This window comes from Macrobrachium rosenbergii, chromosome 34 (genome assembly GCF_040412425.1).
Source record: "Macrobrachium rosenbergii isolate ZJJX-2024 chromosome 34, ASM4041242v1, whole genome shotgun sequence".
Taxonomy (NCBI): Eukaryota; Metazoa; Arthropoda; class Malacostraca; order Decapoda; family Palaemonidae; genus Macrobrachium; species Macrobrachium rosenbergii.
In genome coordinates, this window is record NC_089774.1 from 713,411 (window position 1) to 734,318 (window position 20,908).

A 20,908-nucleotide genomic window follows, 5' to 3' on the forward strand; every position below is an offset into this window, starting at 1 on the left:
TTCTCCATTCATTTATATTTCTAGTTTAAGTCAGTTTTATCATAATTCTCTCCTTTTGCCTTACCTCTGTTTTTGTTTTCTATAGCTGCATCTTTTCTTCAGTCTTGCTGTCCAACCTCTCTGTAGTTTTCTCCCAATTCCATATTTAGGCCCTTGCTATTCATCTCCTCTATTTTCTGGCTCTCTTGACCTTGCTGTCCAACCACCCCAACACCTCTTTTTCTGTCATAAGAGTTTAATGGTCTAAAGTACCTAAATTTCATAACTCAAGTAACTGTCTCCAATGTTGTATGGTATTTTGAAGCTTGGCCAATTTTGGCTTGTTTCTTATGAGGGGCTTAATAATAATATTTTCTTGTGTATAACTTGACTGGGCCTTGAACAAGCCTGACTACCTCATCTCTTGAAAAAGGGTCACAGTTATTGCTGAGATCAAAGTTATGTTTTACTAAACAAGTTATGAATCTTGTGGGTTTCTTTTCCATCTTCAGAAGAAAACTTTTTGTTTGGTAATAATAATAATAATAATAATAATAATAATAATAATAATAATAATAATAATAATAATAATAATAATAATAATAATCCTCTAACAAACTTGTTTCTAATTTCAGGTAAACAGAACCTCTGAAAAAGATAATTTGCAGTTGTAAACAAGGAACACTGTGATGTATTGATGACTTGAAAAACAGACTGCTAAGGTAATCAACAGAAGGCCCCTAGAAGAATAATTCCTTCAGACTCTGAAATCATGGTAGGAGTGGGTGTTTATATTCTTCATTCATGATTGTTTTGGCGCCACAATTCCCATGGTGAGAGTTTCATGATTTTTAGTGCTAGAAGGTTTTTGCAAATAAGAACATTGATACCTAATCTCTTACTGATTATGGTGGTTAGGGAGATGATTCACTAACAGTGAAACTAGATACAATGGTCTGTTGGAAATACTGTTCGTCAGAAATAGCTGGATAAGTATATGATATATGGACTATTCTAATACAATGTGTATTCTGACTGATATTGCAATTTTCTGACCTTCCTTAACATCGATATCAACTGGGGATTCACCAAAAGAGCGAAAACATGTTTTAGACGTAAATATGCTCATTTACGAGGCAAAAGTCTCGCCCCCATTTCTCATCAGTTCTTCTCTCTCTTATTACAGCTATCGTGATGTCTTGAGCAGTAAACATTCATTCCAGTTTCATGCAGAGGTAAGAAGCAGCAGCTTGCTTGCTTGCTTGACTGAAGACGGGATTTAAGCTCTTTGAACTCTTTATAACTTATTCGTGTTCTGTTATGAAATTTGCTCTCATTTGATATTGCATCATTCATAATCCAGAAGTAGTGTGTGCGGATTGACTGTCTAGTACTTTTTTGCTTTGTTTGTGCATATTTTGAATTAGGATCGTTATTTTTAGGGTTACATAGTCCTCGCTTGAAGAAGACCCCCCTCCAGACAAGAGCTATTGAGAGGAGGAGACTGTTGACACTTTCAAGTGAAGAAGTTTGCCAAAAGCAACGTAAGTGTCCCTCTTATCTTTTCACATTTGCTTTCCAGTCATTTTTCTGAAATGTCTCATTTCGCTTCTGTTCGCAACTCCTATAATCCAGTCTCTCTGAGGGTATTATGTTTTGCTCTTAATGTGTTAATTTGCGTGTGTGTGCGTGTGTTTCTCATTCTCAAAAGTCATTATTTTCCTTTATAGACTGGTAGGAATTCGGGCTCTTATTCCCAGATTTTTTGTAGGAAAGATAAAACTTTTATACATTTTGGTACCCCGTCCAGTGCTCGTCACTCCTGGCGGCACATTTTGCAAATACAAAAGACAGACGTTATTGTAACGGGTATGTTTGGTTCGTTCATCTGTCTAATGGTTCCAAAGATCACTCAAGATGTGACTAGAATTTTATGGTACTATTACGGCCAATAAAAGGCTGGCAACAAATGATCAGGTTCCGAGAGAGAGAGAGAGAGAGAGAGAGAGAGAGAGAGAGAGAGAGAGAGAGAGAGAGAGAGATAGGCCTAAGCCTCAGTCAATGGAAGGATCTAGAGGTCTTTGGGCTACCACAATGATGATGGTAGTTACAATTGCAGTGATGGTAAACTTGGTTTCAACCTTTTATTGATGATGGTTGGGCTTTCGTTAATTAGTCTTTTAGAGGAAAAGGATAAATTTGATCTCGATGCGTCTAGGTAAGGACAGTAACACGATCTAAAGGTGCTCGGTAGTGTCCGGCAGATAGCAGTCTTATTCTGATAAGTGATATCGCAGTATGCTACCGTTATCTCTCTCTCTCTCTCTCTCTCTCTCTCTCTCTCTCTCTCTCTCTCTCTCTCTCTCTCTCTCTCTCTCCCTTAAAGGGTGCAAAGAGTATGAAGCAAATGGCCTTGATCCCCTTTCACTATACCATCTGAGATCTAGGGGTGACCTCCTGAGGCAATAAAAGATTCTCTCTCTCTCTCTCTCTCTCTCTCTCTCTCTCTCTCTCTCTCTCTCTCTCTCTCTCTCTCTCTCTTCAAGAATAGGCTAATATTTAAGAAAATTAATTTTGCATATTTTTCAGACTTTGCAAATTTCTTCTTCGTGGACTGCACACCTCGTTACTGAAATGGGCTCTCTATTCTTTTGCGCTCATAAATATTGCTGTCATCACAAAATGGTTTGGCCCTAGGGGGGCGCGGGTCTGAAACCGCCCATTACCATTCCTACCCTCCCCCACCCCACCCCACCCGCTAGGTCTTGTGTACCGTCAGGAATCAACACTAAAGGGCCTGTATCATAACATAGCCTGCCATTCCCCATCTCTAGTTCCTGATCACAATTAGCAATTATTACTCACCTTTATATGACCTGGCCGAACAATGTCGCAAGTAAGTGCCACTAAATTAAGTAGTGTCACTTAATTAAGTAGTCCTGTGCAAAACTACAACATGAACTTTTCACAATACCAGAAAGTTTCAGACAAAACGAATTGTAAAATTTTAACAAAATCTCCAGAATGTATAAGGCTTTAGTTTGGAATGATAAGAACACAGTCACTGATCCCTGATATCTGACCCACTTTCTGAATCCGAGGACAATCAACCTTTTCTTCGGAATACATATCAACTAGCCATCAGCAGATAAAATGAATATCATATCTGTTCAACTTCTGAGATGTTTGTCCAAGACCAAGTGGTGTATATCACTCACTGCGCATTCTCATATTCAGTTTTATTTGATTTTGAATCACGACAAAAATAAAATACAGGATAATGGAAAAAGCCTTTGCAATGGAAGCTAAACCACATGAAATCTTCGCCCTACTTGGGCTTAACAACCATCAACTCAAAACAGCACATTTAAGGAGAACATAATTATGCCCTGTACCCAGAGAGACCTCTAAAAGGGAACACAAACTCACCCGCCAACTTTTTTCAATGAAAACGACAACAAACTCTGGTGGGCCAATGCAGAGTGCCACACTGAGACCAAAAAGCAAAGAAGTCACTCATTTTGTGTAATCTTTTAAATTTTTATTTATTTAATATTCATTTTATAATTTTGATTTATTTCAGTTTTTTATGTTTCATTTATCTTTTTACATATTTGTAGTCGTTTACATTTTTATATTCTTTTTTTATTTTTATGTATGTTTGTTTACATATTTCTTTTTATTTTTCATATTTTTTGGATTTTCATTTATATTTTATATTTCTATTTTTCTTATTTATATTTATTAATTTTAATTTTTTTATTTGTTTTTATGTGTTTTACTTATTTTATTTTAATCGTAGTTATTTTTATTTTCTTTATTTCTATTATTTATTTTTATATTTATATTTGTTTCTATTTTTTATAAACGTTTATTTATTTTGATTTCTTTTTTTCACTTTCATTTATTCTTATCCATTTTTATTTATTTCAGTTTTTATTATCTTTATTATTATTTCTTTTCATTTGTTTTTATTTTCATTTATATTCATTTATTTATTTCTCTTTTAATTTTTTTTTTTTAATTGCTACATATTTTATTCTATTTATTCTATTAATTTTTATTATTTTATTTTTATTTGTTGCATTTATAAATTTTTTTTATATATTTCGATCTATTTGGACTTTTTATTTAAATATTGTTTTTTATGATTTATGTTTATTTACTTTTCGTTTGTTATTTTATTAATTTTTACTCATATTTTTATTTCTTTTTTCTTTTTATCATATTTCATGTATTTTAATTTATTTTTATGCATTGATTTTTATTTTATTGCTTTACGTATTACCCATTTCTATATATTTTTACTTTTGACTATTTTTATTTTTTATTTTTGTTAAGATTTTTATTTTTTCAGATATTTTTGGATTTTACTTATTTTAATTTTTTTATCTTTATTTATTTAATATTTTTGTTTAATTATGTTTATTTTTAATTTTTTATGTATATTAATATTTACTTTTACTTATTTTCATTTCCAATTTTTATGTTTTTCTTTTTATTAATTTTTACTTATCTATTTGTATTTTTCTGCTACTTTTATATAGTTTTACTTAGAATTATTTTTATTTTCAATGATTTTTATTTTAATTTTTTTTTTTAACTTTTTTATCCATTTCATTTATTTTTCTCACTTTTCATTCATACGTATATAATTTATTTTCATATATTTGATTTAGTTTCTAACTACTCTTATCTTTTTTATTACTATATTACTATCTTTTTATTTCTTATTTTATTTTATTTTTGTCATGTGTTTATGAGAGTTTTTAAGATTTTTATAGTTATATATTTATTTTAGTTTCATTTATTTACATATCTGTTTCTCTTGTTTAATTTTATTGTTTTGCATTTATTTTTATGTATTTTGATTTATTTTTATTTAATTATCTTTTTTATTTTTATAACTTTTTATCTATTTTCATTCCTTTTTTATTTACTTTCATCAGTATTTTTTATTTTAGTTTCTATTTATCTTAATTTATTTGTATTTAATTTATTTTGATTATTTTTATTTATTTTCATTTATTCTTGTTTATTATTTATTTTGAATAATTTTGATTTGTTTATTGATTATATTTATACATATTGTAATTAAAAAATTATTTATATGTTTTACATTTACCTATATTTGTTTTTAATTTACCTTTTTCATTTATAAATATATTTGTTATTTTTCAAATTTTTAATTTGGAATTTAATTAAAATTTTTTATTTATTCATATATAGTTCTATTCTTTTTTATTTATTTTAATAATTTATTTTTGTAGATCATTATTTATTATTATTTTTATTTTTACTTATTTTAAATGTTTTTATTTATAGTTATTTGTTTCTATTAATATTTATTTTTAATTATTACTTTTTATTTCTTGTGTTTATTTTATTTATTATTATTTATTTTTAATTCTATTAATTGCTAATTTTATTAATTTTTATTTTTATTCGTTTTTCTTTATTTCTTTATTTATTTTCTTATATATTATTTATTTTCCTCTTAATATATCTTAGCTATTTGTTTTACTTTTGTTGTTTGGTATTGATTTTAATTTTTTATTTTTATTTGTTTCATTTTAGACTGATTTTATTTGTTTTTTAATTTCGATAATTTTTAATTTTTTAAATTTTTTATTTTTAGTTATCTTTATGTAATTTCATTTATCTTTAGTGTTGTTTTATTTTCAATCATTTTAATATACATTAACTTTTGTCTATTTGTCTACTTCGATTTATTTTTTAATTTTCATTATTTCTTATGTTTCTTCAAATTTTATTTATTTTTATTTTCGTTTACTTTTTATTTTGTTTATGCTTATTTATTTTAATTTTTAATTTTTATTTATTATTAATTTTGTATTTTTATTATTTGTTTTTATTATTATTAATAATTTTTATATAGTTTTCTTTTTAACTATTTTTAATTTTTTACTAATATTCAATCTTATGTAATTTTATTTTTAATTATCTTTATCTATTTTTTTATTTTTGTTTTTTATTTACTTTTATTTATTTGTTTCTGCCATTTTATTTATTAAATATCATCTTTTACTTAGATTTTTCATTTTCATATATTTCCAATTATTTTTAAGTGATTTATTTTTTAGGTATTTAGATTTTTTAATTTATTTCCCCTTAATTTTACTTATTTTTTAAATTTTTATTAATTTTGATGCATTTTAAACTTGTGTTCAATTTTACGTGTTTAATATATTTTTATCTTTTAATTTTATTGTTTATATTTGTTAATATTTATCTTTATTGCTTTTTATCTATTTCTATTTCTATATATATATATATATATATATATATATATATATATATATATATATATATATATATATATATATATATATATATATATATATATATTATTTAACATTTTCTTTATTTTTATTTAACTTTATTCATTTTTACTTATTTTAAATTATTTTTATTTTTATTTTTTATCTATTTTTATTTTTTACATCATTTATGTTTTATTTTTAACTTTTTATATGAACTGTTATTTCCTTTTTATTATTTTTATTTATTGTTTCTGTTCAATTTAATTTTTCTTCTTACGTTTATTTATTTCTGTTTTCATTTGCTTTCATTTATTTTTGTTATTTCATATATTTTATATAATTTAACCTTTTGCTTATTTTTTATTTATTTTTTATCTATTTTTATCTTTATTTTATCATTTATTTTTATTTATTCTTAATGAATTCCATATATTTTTACTTTTACTTCTTAATTTTCATTTTCACTTCTTGATATATTTGCTTTATTTAACTTTTCTATATATTCTTTTTAAATTTTTACTTTTTATTTATTTCTACTTATTTTTCATTTTCACTGCTTTTATTTTCATCAATTTTTTTATTATTTATTTTATTTTTATTCATTATAGTTTTATTTGTTTATTTTATTTATTTTTGTTTTTGATAATGTTCTTATATATTTTTTATCTTTTATTTTATTTTTATTTATATTTTAATTCTTATCTTAATTAATTTTTGCTTATTCATTTTCATCTGTTTTAAATTTTCTTGTTTCCTTCGGTGATATTTATTTACTTTTATTTCTATTTATTTTTATTTTTCATTCTTTTAATTGTTTTTTTCATTTCATTTTTTATTTTTTATTTCTAATTGTTTTTATTTTTTATTATTTATTCTTGGGTTAATTTACTTATTTCTTATTTTTAATATTTATTTTTATTCAAGCTTATTTATTTTTTAATTTTATTTAATTTTAACTAAACCTTTTTCTATTTATTTTGCATTATTTTATTTATTTTTATCTATTATCAGTTGTTTCAATTTATCATATATTTTCATCTATTTTATTTTAATTAATTTTTATTTATCTTTATTATGTTTATTTTTTATATTTTTATGTTTATTTATTTAAATATATTTTAATTTTAATTTTTTATTTATTTATTTTTATGTATTTTCTTGTTCATTTATTATTTTTATTCACTTTTATTTATTCTTATTATCAATTTTCATTCTTTGTTATTATTTATTTTTTAATCTTTGTTTATTTAATTTATTTTTATTGATTTTTGTATTTGCTTACTTCTTGTTTACTTTTATTTCTATTTGTTTGTAATTATTTTTACTTAGTTTTCTATATTTTTACATATTTCTTTTACTCTTAATTATTTTTAATTTTATTTTATTTTTGCTTTTATATTATTTAAAGTTTTTATTTGTTATTTTTTAATTTTATTTCTTATTACTTTATTATTATTATTTATTTTCATATATTTTCATATGTTTTATGTTTTTAATTATTTTTGATTAAATTTTTTTCTATTTTTATTTATTTTTCACACCTTTTTATTTTTTTATTATTTTTATTGAATCTTAATTTTTGTTTCTATTTATTTAAAAAATGTTTTATTTTATTTATTTATTTATTATTTAATTATTTATTTATTGTTATTTTTGTTTATTTTTCATGTCCTTTTTACTTATAAATATTCTTTTCTATTATTTCTTTATTTTGTATGTTATATATTTTCATATTTTTTATATTTTTTATTAAAAATATTTAATTTTTTCTCTGATTTTATTTATTCTTCATCTATTTCTGTTTTTTACTTATTTTTATTTATCCATGATTTTTATTTCTATTTATTTTTAAACATTGTATTTTCTTTTATTTATGCTTAATTTTTATTTATTGTTATTTGTTTTTATTTTTCATGTCTTTTTTACTTATATATATATATATATATATATATATATATATATATATATATATATATATATATATATATATATATATATATATATTCATTTCTATTAATTTTTATCATTTTCATTTTTACCTAGCTTTATATTTTGTAATTTTATTTTTTCTGTTATTTATTTTTAGTTGTATTTTTATCTATTTTTCCTAAGTTTTGTTTCTTTTATTTGTTTGAATTTATATTTAATTATTTTCTTCCCATATATTTTATTATTTTATTTATTATATTTATTTTAATTTTTATGTATTTCTTTTCTTCTTTATTTTCTCTTATCTTTATTAATTTTTCTTGTATTTTAGATTATTATTAATTTTGAGTAATTTTAATTTTATTATCTATTGTTATTTGTCTCTATGTGATTTTGCCATGTAATTTTTATTTCCTTTTTATTTTTATTTTTCTTTATTTGGTTTTATTTTTGCCTTTATTTTTTCATTCTTTTTTTTTTTAGTTTTGTATTTGTTCATTCGTTATATTTTTTCATTTTGATTTTTGTTTGTTTACTATTCTTACTTATTCTTGGATATTTTTGTTTTTATGTAGATTATTATTTGCATTTATTTATTTTCGATTCAATTTTTTTAATTGTTGAAATATTTCTATTTATTTTTACTTCATTTTGTCATGTATTTTTAAATTTTTCTAACTTTTATTAATTTTTCTATTTTCAGTTTATTTCTCTCTTTATTTATATTTATTTTCTTTATTTAGTTTTATATATTTACGTTAATATTTTATTATATTTATCTTTTTTATGTATATTAATTATTTTTTATTTTCATTAATTATGTTAATTTTTTAAAATTCTTATATTTATTTTTAGTTTTTGCTTTTGTTATTATTTATCTTTATTTATTTTTACTGTTTGGTATTTATTTTCAGGTATTTTTATTTATTTTAATTTTATTTATAATTTTTATTCTTTTCTGTTTCTCATTCATTTTTATTTATTGTTATCTTTGTATTTTACTTTCTATTTAATTTTATTTATCTTTATTTCATTTACTTTTAAATTTTTTCATTGATTCTTATTTATTTCTATTTATTTACGAAATTGTTTATTTATATTTAATCATTTCTATTCATTTTATTTTAATTATATATTATTCTTTTATATTATTTGTTTATTTACTTAAATTTTTATTAGTTTTATTCATTATAATTTTTTACCTTTATTCGTGTTTGTTTTTTATATTTATTTATTTTTGTTATTATTTTTTTATTTCCATTTGTTTGTGTGAGTTTGATATGTTTTATATATTTCATTTTTATATATTCTTACTGTTTAAAATTTTTGTTAATTTATGTATATTTTTATTTTCTGTGTATTTTAATTTATTTTATGTTTTTATTACTGTTAACCAATTCTATTTATTTTTATTTTCATTTATCCATTTACTTTTATTCTTTTTTCTTTTCATTTACATTTAATTATTTTTATCAATTGTTGTTTATATTTATTTATTTTTATTCATTTTGAGTTCTTTCTGTAAATTTTTATTTTTTACAAAAAGAACTCAAAATGAATAAAGATAAATAATTATAAATAACAACTAATAAAAATAATTAAATGTAAATGAAAAGAAATAAGAATAAAAAAGTAAATATCATTATTTTATCCTTCTTAATTCTCTTTGTTTATATGTATTAATTTTTATTTGCCAGATTTTGCCTAGATCGGTCAAGCAGTTACCACATAAAGTTACAAAGGAAAGGCGAAGGTGGAAGGGGAAGGGAATGGGAAATGGGTATGGGTTTGAAACCTACCCTATTATATAAGTTAGGTCAACTGATGGCCACATGCCAATTTTTTTTAGATCAGTCAAGCGGTGCGGATTTATGTAGGGCACAAACATATGGGCAAACATACAGTCACATACAAACATACATACATTTATATATATATATATATATATATATATATATATATATATATATATGCTTTCTAGAAAGCGTATTTACCATTCTTGGGCAAGGACACTTTCCTAACACAAAGCGGCTACTGGCAACTCGGGGGTCCAACGGGAAGAAGCCTTTTCACCAATCTCTCTCTCTCTCTCTCTCTCTCTCTCTCTCTCTCTCTCTCTCTCTCAAATGACTAAGGCCACTGAATCAAACTCAATGGTGCTAGAAAAATAGACTTTATTAAAAAATGCAACAAGCCACTAATTAATTAAAAAGAATGAGTCATATAATTTGACTCAAAACCCAAGTCTGAAAAATGAATCAAAGAAAATGGGATCTCAAAATCATTGAGGGACTAAACTATGTGGCAAGACCAAAATCATATTACTACCAAGAATACATATCAGTTATCATAAAATTAGCCAAGACAACATCACTAATCAAGTCACGAATTCTGTCATTATTGTATGCATCAGAAAAATGCACCGTTCCGAATGTTCCTTACCCATGACCATTCTTATTCCAAATTCCATCATGGATCCAGTAAGACCTCCCTGGGAAGGAGATAAAAGCATCTCTATTAAACCCCAGTGCATAGTGCATCAAAAAATACATGTGAAACAAATAATAAAATAAACAAATAAATGCATAACAGAACAAAACATAAGATAAATAGAAATTGTTAACATCACACCAACTTGTAATAAAACTTATACCTTCAAACTCCCATAGTGCATTACATCAAATAATAAAATAAACAAATAAATGGAAAGAAATAAACATAAGATAAATTTAATCTTATAACTTCAACTCACTGACCAACTCATCAACTTCAACTCACTTGCAACTTCAACTCACTTTCAACTTCAACTCACTGCACCCAACTCACTTGCACAACTCACACGCACTTCAACACACACACACACAACTCACACACACACACACACACACACGCCAACAAAAAAAATATTTCTCTGTCACCATCATGACGCAAGTTCGACGCGAGAATGAACAAAAATTTCAGACATTTTCCTTTCCTGCAAGAAGGCGGGCGTTGACGAACACACTCATGCACGCCTGAGGGGAAGATTCCGTTACGTCATTCCGGAAGATTCTGGTGCCCACAATGCCATGTGGGTCAACGATCGTCACGCCCTGTCACATGTCATACGGACTTCCGATTATGTCTCAATCACGCCTCGAGGCACTGTTTCAGGCGAGGTTAACGATCACAAAAATGATAAATCTCAGTTTCAAAATGCAAATGAAACTTTACATCGTCTCTGAGCTAACACTATCATATCAAGCTTGCTGTGTTCACATTCCGATGCATTAGAAAGATGCTGAATCAAAGTACATCTGCACCTGAATCCAAAATACATATATATATATATATATATATATATATATATATATATATATATATATATATATATATATATATATATTTTGTTATGTTTCATCTGAGAGGGAACTGTAAACATATCACGGAAACTTTCAATCTAACCCAAGGAGTTGATTCAGGGATATACAAGCAGAAAATCTAGGGCTGAAGGCCTTACTTCAACAGATAAAGTTGTAAATAAAACACTTAAGATCACTTAAAATCACTTGTCTTTAAAATTAACAATACTATCAGAAGGATGGTAAGCTCCAAAATGAGACAGGTAAGCAAGATCTTGTCGGACAACTAATTTTACAGCAAAGTTAATAATAACAGGAACTGAAGAAAATTCCACTTCAAAAGACACCGTTGAGTGAGGGGCAGTGGTTGGGACCACAGCACAAGCGCAAGGTGAACAGTTGATTCCACAGCTAGCAACTCCGTCTGCAATCAAGAACACATACAGTTGTGTAAAGCAATGGTTAACACAATCAAAAGGAATTGAGGGGGTGTATGGAAGGCACCAAAGCAGCTCAATTCTAGGCACTGTTAGACACATGGACAATTAGGACATTTAAAATCACTGCACTAAATGGGTCAGGTCTTCATGGAAAAATCACACTTCAGAAATGAAAAATGAGTTCAGTAAAAGAATAAAAGATTTGTGACTGATTCAAAACCTCAGGTTCTAGTACATTACCTTTCGTCAGAGGCAGGGGGTCCTCGTCGTCAGTGCCAGTGTGGAGAGAAATTTACAGGTCTTTTGCTTGAGCCTCATATATAATATATATATATATATATATATATATATATATATATATATATATATATATATATATATATATATATATATATATATATATATATATATATATATATATATATATATATATATGTATATACATATACATATTTTTATGTATATGTGTATACACAGTTCATTTCTTCTCATTAACTAATATCCTCTCATGGAAAATTATCCTTAACTATTGAACCAGTTTAACTCAAATCTGTTCACCCTTATAACATCCCAAAGAAGGTAATTCAGTCACATGAAGTTTGGTCAATTTATTAGTTCCATACACGTAGAATTAGTAAGAAACCCAAGAGAATAATTAACTTCCCAACTTTCATAACCACCTCTTGTGCACTCAGTATCAAAATCCCCATTTCCTGCCTTGTTAAGTGTATAGGAGACTGGGCAGGTTAAACAAGGTTATTTAAGGTTAAGCAATCTCTGACCTAAGCTTTAATCTCTCATATATCAGGAACTCTCTTTATCAACAACATTGAAAAACCCTTCGTCTGATTCCTTAGATTGGTTCAATAAGGACGGTTTTGAAGGAGCCTGGTAAATTTCTGCACTGAACTGCTGTCCGCTTTGGGTGACACCCCTAGGAGGTGTAGTGGGGGACGAGGCTACAGGCTCCACACTCTTAGAGTCTTTGGGAATTGGGAATTTGACAGGACTCGGGTCAAATGACAAGAGATCTCTCAATGCAGTGTCCAACATTTCACTCTCTTTCGTAGTTCTTGGGATCTCCCCGGCTGGGACCTTATTGACATAACCACACTCACCTGTAGTGAACAGCTGAGCACATCTATTTGCACTAGCTTTGGCCCCATCAGTTTTGGTGGTTTTCCTAATCAACACTTGGTCACTCGTGTCTGTTTCCGCAAACGACACTTGTTTGGGCTTTCCACAAAAGTCACTCAATTCGTTGCTTGTTAATGTCCCTGCATTTCTCGCTGGGCATTTTTCGGTTATTAGAGTGTCACAGAATCTTACAGAAGGTTTGTTCACTCTACCGTAAAGTGATCTAGGAACAGAAATGTTATCATGCAACTGATTTGCTTGGACTTTTCGTATGGTAGATTTAGGTGATCGCAATATACTCGTAGGTGATGATTTTCTTATTTCACTTGACGAATCAAATAACTTTTGCAGTTTTTGAGAGGGTGTGGGCATCAAAGGTTGATTGCAAGCTGTTAAATCATTAGCACCTCCTGAAGATGACTTAAGGTTTAAGTCTCCACAGGATGCAGAAGAGGAAACATAAGCATTATCTAATTTGGTCTCAGTGGTTAAAACTGGATGTGTAGATTTCAAGGTCTGAAAACTCTGCAGTTCTATGGAGACAGGGGCCTGCTTCTTAAAGTCTGAAAAGGAAACTGACTGTGTCATAGGCCCTGGAGTAAACTGTGGTACTGATGAGAACAATGTATATGGCTGCAAACTTTCAGATGTTTTGGACCCTGGTAGCTCTTCTGTTGGAGACTTCTGATGAGGTTCTCTAAAAGATGGAGGAGGCAGTAATTCCCCACATAACAAAGGTTCAGGAAGCTGGTTCTCCTGAACTGGCATATCTGTATGGTGTAAAACTTCAGAATCACATAGTTGAAGTCCCATAGATGCTGTTTCTTGGGTATTCTGAACTGGCTGAGCCCCTTGGTAAGCTGGAAGTATCTGTGAGTCACTGCTGGGGTAAAGGTTTGTATTTACACTAGTCATAGCTTGTCTTAATTCTCTAAAGGAACTTGGTTTGTCAATGTCCATGGATGATGAAAGTGGCTGCATGCTGACAGTTGATGACAGTGTTTGTTGTGACACAGAGTGGTGGCTGGAACTTGCTTGCAAAGGCATTGCATCCCTAGAATTGTTTATTGTTCCCCAGATTGTTGCAGAGGGTACAAAAGGAAAGCATTTCTCTGAATAGGAAATTTGGCACAATTCTCTCGAAGTAAGGAATCGTTGTAGCTCTTCGGAGAATACAAATGTGTGCAAACCATCTAATGATGATGACCGTTGATACTGTGGTTCTTGTGATGAGGGAGTGTGACTCTGTAGCGCTGATGAATTTTGAAGGTGTTTCATCCCCTTAGAAGTGGAGGTGAGATGCTGTAAGGTCCCTGTCGTTGATGTAATGTGACAGATCTCCCCTCTCGAAGTCATATGCTGAAGGCCTCCAGAAGCAGTGATAAGATGCTGAAGCTCACCAGATGAGGATATCAGCTGGTGTAACTCACCAGCTGAGGTTGTTATGTGATGCAGTTGACTGGATGAAGAGGGTGGTCCCTGCATGCAAGAGACTTGATGCAATTTTCCCTCAGAGGATGAAAGAACTTGAGGTCCCTGACAACACTGAATCTGAGAGTTGTAGGACGCTGCAATGTGGCGAATGTTCTTGGAATTTGTGCGGGGAAAGGAATTACTTCTACAGGCCACCGCTGAAGGGGACAGGCACGCAGCTGCTCTGCCTGCTGCTGTGAGGTCAGTGAACGTTGAGTCTGAATCAGACTCGTCAGAGTCGTCGCTGTCTGAATCGGAGAACGGGCTATCCTGTCGTCGAATGCAGAATCCTCTGGATAATGAAGGGTGTCTGTTGCCTTGTTTGTGAACATATGCCTTTGTAACGGTATGCCCATGGGCGTTTGTTTGTATGAAAGCTTGCCTCTGGCCTGGAGTCTGAGAAGCAGTAGATCTTGTCGAAGAAGCTGCCCTGGGGAGCACGTCCAAACTATCTGTATGACGTCGAAGGGACGTTACAACATCTGGGTCAAAGATGCCTGCCTTTTTCCCTGTAGACTTGTCTGCAGTGGTCATGACCAGCGTGTGTATGTGCGTCGGGGTCTTGCGAGGTCTGGCGTGTTTGGCCACTATAGCTCCTGTTATCAGAAGTAGGAGCAGAACTCCACCAACACCTACCATGCCACCCAGTAGTGGAGGTATGCCAAACATTCCGATTTTTGTGTCTGAAATAGGTGAAAAATCAGGCATTACCAAAACTTGCAAGTGACTTAAAGAGCCTAATGGAAAGGCTGTAGATTCACATGAAGGCTTGAAAGCCATCAGAGTTCTAGAGCAGTTAGAATTGATCTTTCTTTAGAGAAATCACCAGTTATTCTTTCTGGCCTTGCAATTGGACTTGAAAATCTACTACAGATGCAAATGACTAATGATGACAGTTGTTCCCTGGAGCTACAGAGAAGGAGAATAATTAAAAATTAGCCTTACCCTTTTTACGAAAAGTGATCTATCTTTATTTTTGTGAAATGACAGGTATTATTGCAAACATACTAATATATTAAAAGATATTTTTCAGGGGATTGTATTAAAGTAATGGGTCTTTACAAGGCAGACTTGATCTAAACAACGTATTGTTCAGGTACCAGTCCATTGTTTCGACTGTTGTTTTAGCCCTGACGAAACACCCAGACATAAAAATTCTCTTTCGTTACTCTAGCTAGCTAGACCAAAGTAGATGTATAAATAAATAAGATAAACCTCTTCTTTGAATCAAGTACTGTAACATACAAGTTACGTATGCAATCAAATGATGAAATTGCATTAGTGGTAGTAATTGCTAACTTTATAAAAGACAAGATTCTTTTTTTCTTGACTAATTTTGAAGAGTTAATTAAAGTGAGGTATTTTATCCTTTGGCAAAGAATTTGAATGCCTTTTGTGAGTTGTAACTGCCAAGTTAACCAGACGCCTACTGCTAATTAACCTTTCACATATGGAAATATTTACTTTGTGTGAATATGAAATGGCAAATTCAATGAATTAAATATATGCAATAAGGTTATTTGTCAAAGAACGAATTTTTTAATGAATAATTCAAAACTACTCGGTTAAAATCCTAATACTAATTTACTCTCAAGGTAAAATGATTGCCGGGTGTGAATTTTAGTTTCCTAAAAAGAAATCTGTTGTGGCGGCTTTGTCCGTCCGCACTTTTTTCTGTCCGCACTTTTTCTGTCCGCCCTCAGATCTTAAAAACTACTGAGGCTAGAGGGCTGCAAGTTGGTATGTTGATCATCCACCCTCCAAGCATCAAATATACCAAATTGCAGCCCTCAAGCCTCCTCAGCACCGTTTGTTTGATTTAAGGTTAAAGTTAGCCATAATCGTACATCTGGCAACGATATAGGCCAGGCCACCACGGGGCCATGGTTAAAGTTTCGTGGACTGCGGCTCATACAGCATTAGAGCGAGACCACCGAAAGATAGATCTATTTTCGGTGGCCTTGATTATACCATGCACAGAAAACTCGACTGCGCCGAAGAAACTTCGGCTCATTTCTTACTTGTTAAATGTTAAATTCACTGAATAATAAAAATACTTAATATCAATTTGCATATGAAGACGACGTTAATAAGTGAATCTTAAATCTCGAAGCAACGAAATTCACCAACACTTAATGCCCATTTAATTCTCAAGGAAAAAACGGAATTAAATTCCTTTCTAAATTCGCTAATTCACCTTCTGGGTGCGCCCTCTGGTCGGCGCTCGCCGTGCGAACTTCTGTCCTGATGACGGCACTACGCCCACGTGGATTGTGGGCGGAGATCTTGAGGGTCACGCCCATGCCCGCCTTCAGTTCGCTAACGAACCATATCGGAACCTCGCTGCGAAAAAAAAATTATTATTATTATTATTCTTATTATTATTAGACTAAATAGTTAATTTTCTAGACTTATATAACTGAGATTAACATAATATCAGAATATTATTATTATTATTATTTTTATCATCATTATTATTATTATTATTATTATTAATGCTACGGCTACTATTTTATAATTATTATTATCATTATTGTTATTATAATACTAGACTAATGAGTTACGTTTCTAGAATTATAAAAATGAGATCAACATAGTAATACTATTATTATTATTATTATTATTATTATTATTATTATTATTATTATTATTATTATTATTATTATTGCGAATCCGTAAGGATTTAAAAAATAGACTGAAAATCCTTCAAATTAAATAGGACCCAGTACCCTGGTCATAAGGATAATAGTCCCAAGGCAACAAGAAGTCCAAAAAGGACACAAACCTGCTTATATTAGCCACAAGGACCTCATCCTGCCACGCCTCCAGCAGGAAGTACTGAGGGAGGCCGCCGTCGAACCCAGCCATACAACTGATGGCAAGGGCGGCGTCCCTAGGCTCCTCGTCCGCGCTAGAAGTCGTCTCGTGCATCCCCTCCCGGAGGGTGACGCCCTTGAAGTCGGGGACTATAGGTTCCGCCGTGCAGTTGTTGGGGGCGTCGGGAGGGCCTGCTGGGACTAGGTTGATGACGCAGGGCTTCCTCTGCGTCCCTACGGCATTAGTCGCCCTGCACATGAACCTCCCGTAGTCCTCCTGACGAAGGGGTGTGACCAGCACGCTGGAATTCAAACCTTGGTTCTGGATCCTGTTTCCAGGGACGTGTTCCTCCGTGCCGTCCGTGCGCATGCGTAGCCAGGTCCAGGAGACGTTGCGGGATGGCTCGGCAAGGACGCGGCATTTGATGACCGCCAAGGCACCCCTGGACGCCCCTTGGACTCGTTCCGTGACGTCACCCATGCAAATTGGGGCATCTGTTTTGGGTAGGGAAGTTTGTCAGTGGAAAAAATGAATTAACGAATAAATAAATCACGTTAAAAAGCTTCTTTCATCAATAAATTGAATTAAGTGTATAGTTCACTATACTACCTTGCTTTGGCATTCAATCCCTTCTTCTGTTTTCGTGACTTTTATAACCTTTGTCAGTGAAATAATGAATTATTAAATAAATGAATCACATTCAAACGTTTCTTCAATCAAGAAATTTACTTAAGTGTATTATTCATTATGTATAATTCCAATTCCATGCTTTGGAATTCAATCCCTTCTTCTGTTTTCGCGACTCATAACCTTTCTTTATGAAGGAGGCACAAAGATTTATCATTGCCCTTTCTTTTACTTTTAACTTTCCCTTTTTCATCGGGCCTGGGCTAATTAGGGACACGAGATTTCCGGAGAAATATTTACATAAAGCAAGGGAGCAAATGTACATGGAACTGAAGTTGCTGGTTTCCATCTGTTCACCTGTTTACCTAATTATCTATCTATCTATCTATCTATCTATCTATCTATCTATCTATCTATCTATCTATCTATCTGTATAGCCATCAACAATGTACAAGACCATTTCTCTTTTAATGCTATTAACTTCTTCTGATTTTCTACACATTATTATTTTTAATAAGTCATCAAAGATATAGAGATTATATGAACAGATATACAGCTCGCGGTACCTATCTACTGTATAAATTATTACTTTAATAAATATTCATAAAACATCCAAGAAAAAGAGATATGTAGGTCTATACTGTATACAGAAGGGCCCGTGTGTGGTACACACAGCAAGTGTTATCGTATCTCCTTTAGTTTCCCTTTGACTTGTCAAGTCAATACTTATGAAAGAAAACGGGCTAAAAGGAAAGCCTTCACAGAAAATGGGCTTTTAGGCAACCAAAATAATGTTTTATATATACTGTAAATCTATATTACACAGCAAGAGTTGAGGTATGTAATATTACATTGAAAAATGGATTCAGTACTTATAGAGGGTTTTTTGTACATTTTACATATAGAAAATATTCTGTTTCATTTTTATTTTCATTTATTACAAAAAAACTGAAAGATTAATCAATACATGTCATATGATATATATATATATATATATATATATATATATATATATATATATATATATATATATATATATATATATATATATATATATATATATATATATATATATATATATATATATATATATATATATATATATATATATATATATATGATAGCAAGTGTTTAGATACTTAGTATTAAATTGAAAAATAGATAATATACTTATTACAGAGGGAAAATATTAGGTTTCATTATTAATTTTTATTTATTATCAAAGAAACTGAAAGACCAGGAAAATCTACAGACGAAAATTCCGATCTGAAGTTTAATAAAGAAATAATTAACTTAAAAATTGAAATGGAATTATTACATCACTACAGAATAATGCTTTAGAATACCGCAGTTTAAATTATAGTGCAAAGAAAATTGTTATCAACTTGAAAGAACCACTCTGATTGGAAAGTAAGGCACTTTTACCAAAAGACCACTTAACCTAACCTAATCAAACTTCAGTATATTTGCATCATTCATTCTTTATTGCCGAAATAAAGATAAATTCTTAACCCTTAAACGCCGACTGGACGTATCGTAAGTCGACTAAAATTGTTTGTCGGGTGACGAGCGGACGTACCGTACGTTGACTACAAAAAATTTCAACCTTCTGTCAACTTTGGCTCGACTGAAATGGTCGAAAAACGCAATTGTAAGCTAAAACTCTTAAATTCTAGTAATATTCAATCATTTACCTTCATTTTTCAACAAATTGGAAGTCTCTAGCACAATATTTCAATTTATGGTGAATTTTCGAAAAAAAACTTTTTCCTTACGTCCTCGTGGTAACTCGGCCGAAAATTTCAGAAATTCTTTCGTCATTTTGTCGTAATTTTTGCACCGTTTTATATTAGCCGTTACATAAAGTTTTATATATGAAAATGTGCGCAATTTCATGTAAAATACAACAAAAAACAAAGCATGGTTGTAGGTTTCATTACTTTGGAAATATTTTCATATAAATCACGATAAGTGCCAAAATTTCAACCTTTGGTCAAATTTGACTCGACTGTAATATTCAATCATTTACCTTAATTTTTCAACTAATTGGAAGTCTCTAGCACAATATTTCGATTGATGGTGAATTTTTGAAAAAAACTTTTTCATTACGTCCGCGCTCGGTAACTCGGCCGAACATCTCAGAAATTCTTTCGTCACTTTGTCGTAATGTTTGCACCGTTTTATATTAGTCGTTACATAAACTTTTATATATGAAAATGTGCGCAATTTCATGTACAATACAACAAAAAATAACTCATGGTTGCAGATTCTATCAGTTTTGAAATATTTTCATATAAATTACGATGTGCCAAAATTTAAACCTTCAGTCAACTTTGACGCGACCGAAATGGTCGAAAAACGCAATTGTAAGCTAAAACTCTTACATTATAGCAATATTCAATCATTTACCTTCATCTTGCAACAAATTGGAAGTCTCTAGCACAATATTTCGATTTATGTTGAATTTTTGAAAAAACTTTTTCCTTACGTCCGCACGGTAACTCGGCCGAACATCTCAGAAATTCTTTCGTCACTTTGTCGTAATGTTTGCACCGTTTTATATTAGTCGTTACATAAAGTTTTATATATGAAAATGTGTGCAATTTCATGTAAAATACAACAAAAGTAATTCATGTTTGTAGCTTTTATCAGTTTTGAAATATTTTCACATAAATCACTATAAGCAGAAAAAATTTGACCTTTGGTCAACTTTAACTCGAGCGAAATGGTCAAAAACTGCAATTGTAAGCTAAAAAACTTACATTTCAGTAATATTCACTCAATTTCCTTCATTTTGTAACAAACGGGAAGTCTCTAGCACAATATTTCGATTTATGGTGAATTTTGGAAAAACTTTTTTCTACGTCCGCACGTTAAGAGT

At 29.7% G+C, this 20,908-nt stretch overlaps 1 protein-coding gene and 1 long non-coding RNA gene across 3 annotated transcripts in view; one reads left to right on the forward strand and one right to left on the reverse strand.

Moving 5' to 3' along the window:
* The window catches only part of LOC136856042 (uncharacterized), a 72,981-nt gene that overhangs the window by 40,863 nt on the left and 11,210 nt on the right, over positions 1–20,908 (forward strand). The window contains exons 2-4 of the long non-coding RNA XR_010858201.1: positions 615–754; positions 1,166–1,214; positions 1,422–1,523. This is a non-coding gene — a long non-coding RNA (uncharacterized lncRNA). The remainder of the gene's footprint in view (positions 1–614; positions 755–1,165; positions 1,215–1,421; positions 1,524–20,908) is intronic.
* The window catches only part of LOC136856041 (uncharacterized), a 276,656-nt gene continuing 268,316 nt past the window's right edge, over positions 12,569–20,908 (reverse strand). For both annotated transcript variants that reach the window (XM_067133599.1, XM_067133600.1), the window contains 3 exons: positions 17,369–17,894; positions 16,781–16,926; positions 12,569–15,266 (listed from right to left, as the gene is read on the reverse strand). In XM_067133599.1, coding sequence (XP_066989700.1) covers positions 12,778–15,266; positions 16,781–16,926; positions 17,369–17,894 — 3,161 coding nt within the window. In that variant the 3' untranslated portion in view covers positions 12,569–12,777. The remainder of the gene's footprint in view (positions 15,267–16,780; positions 16,927–17,368; positions 17,895–20,908) is intronic.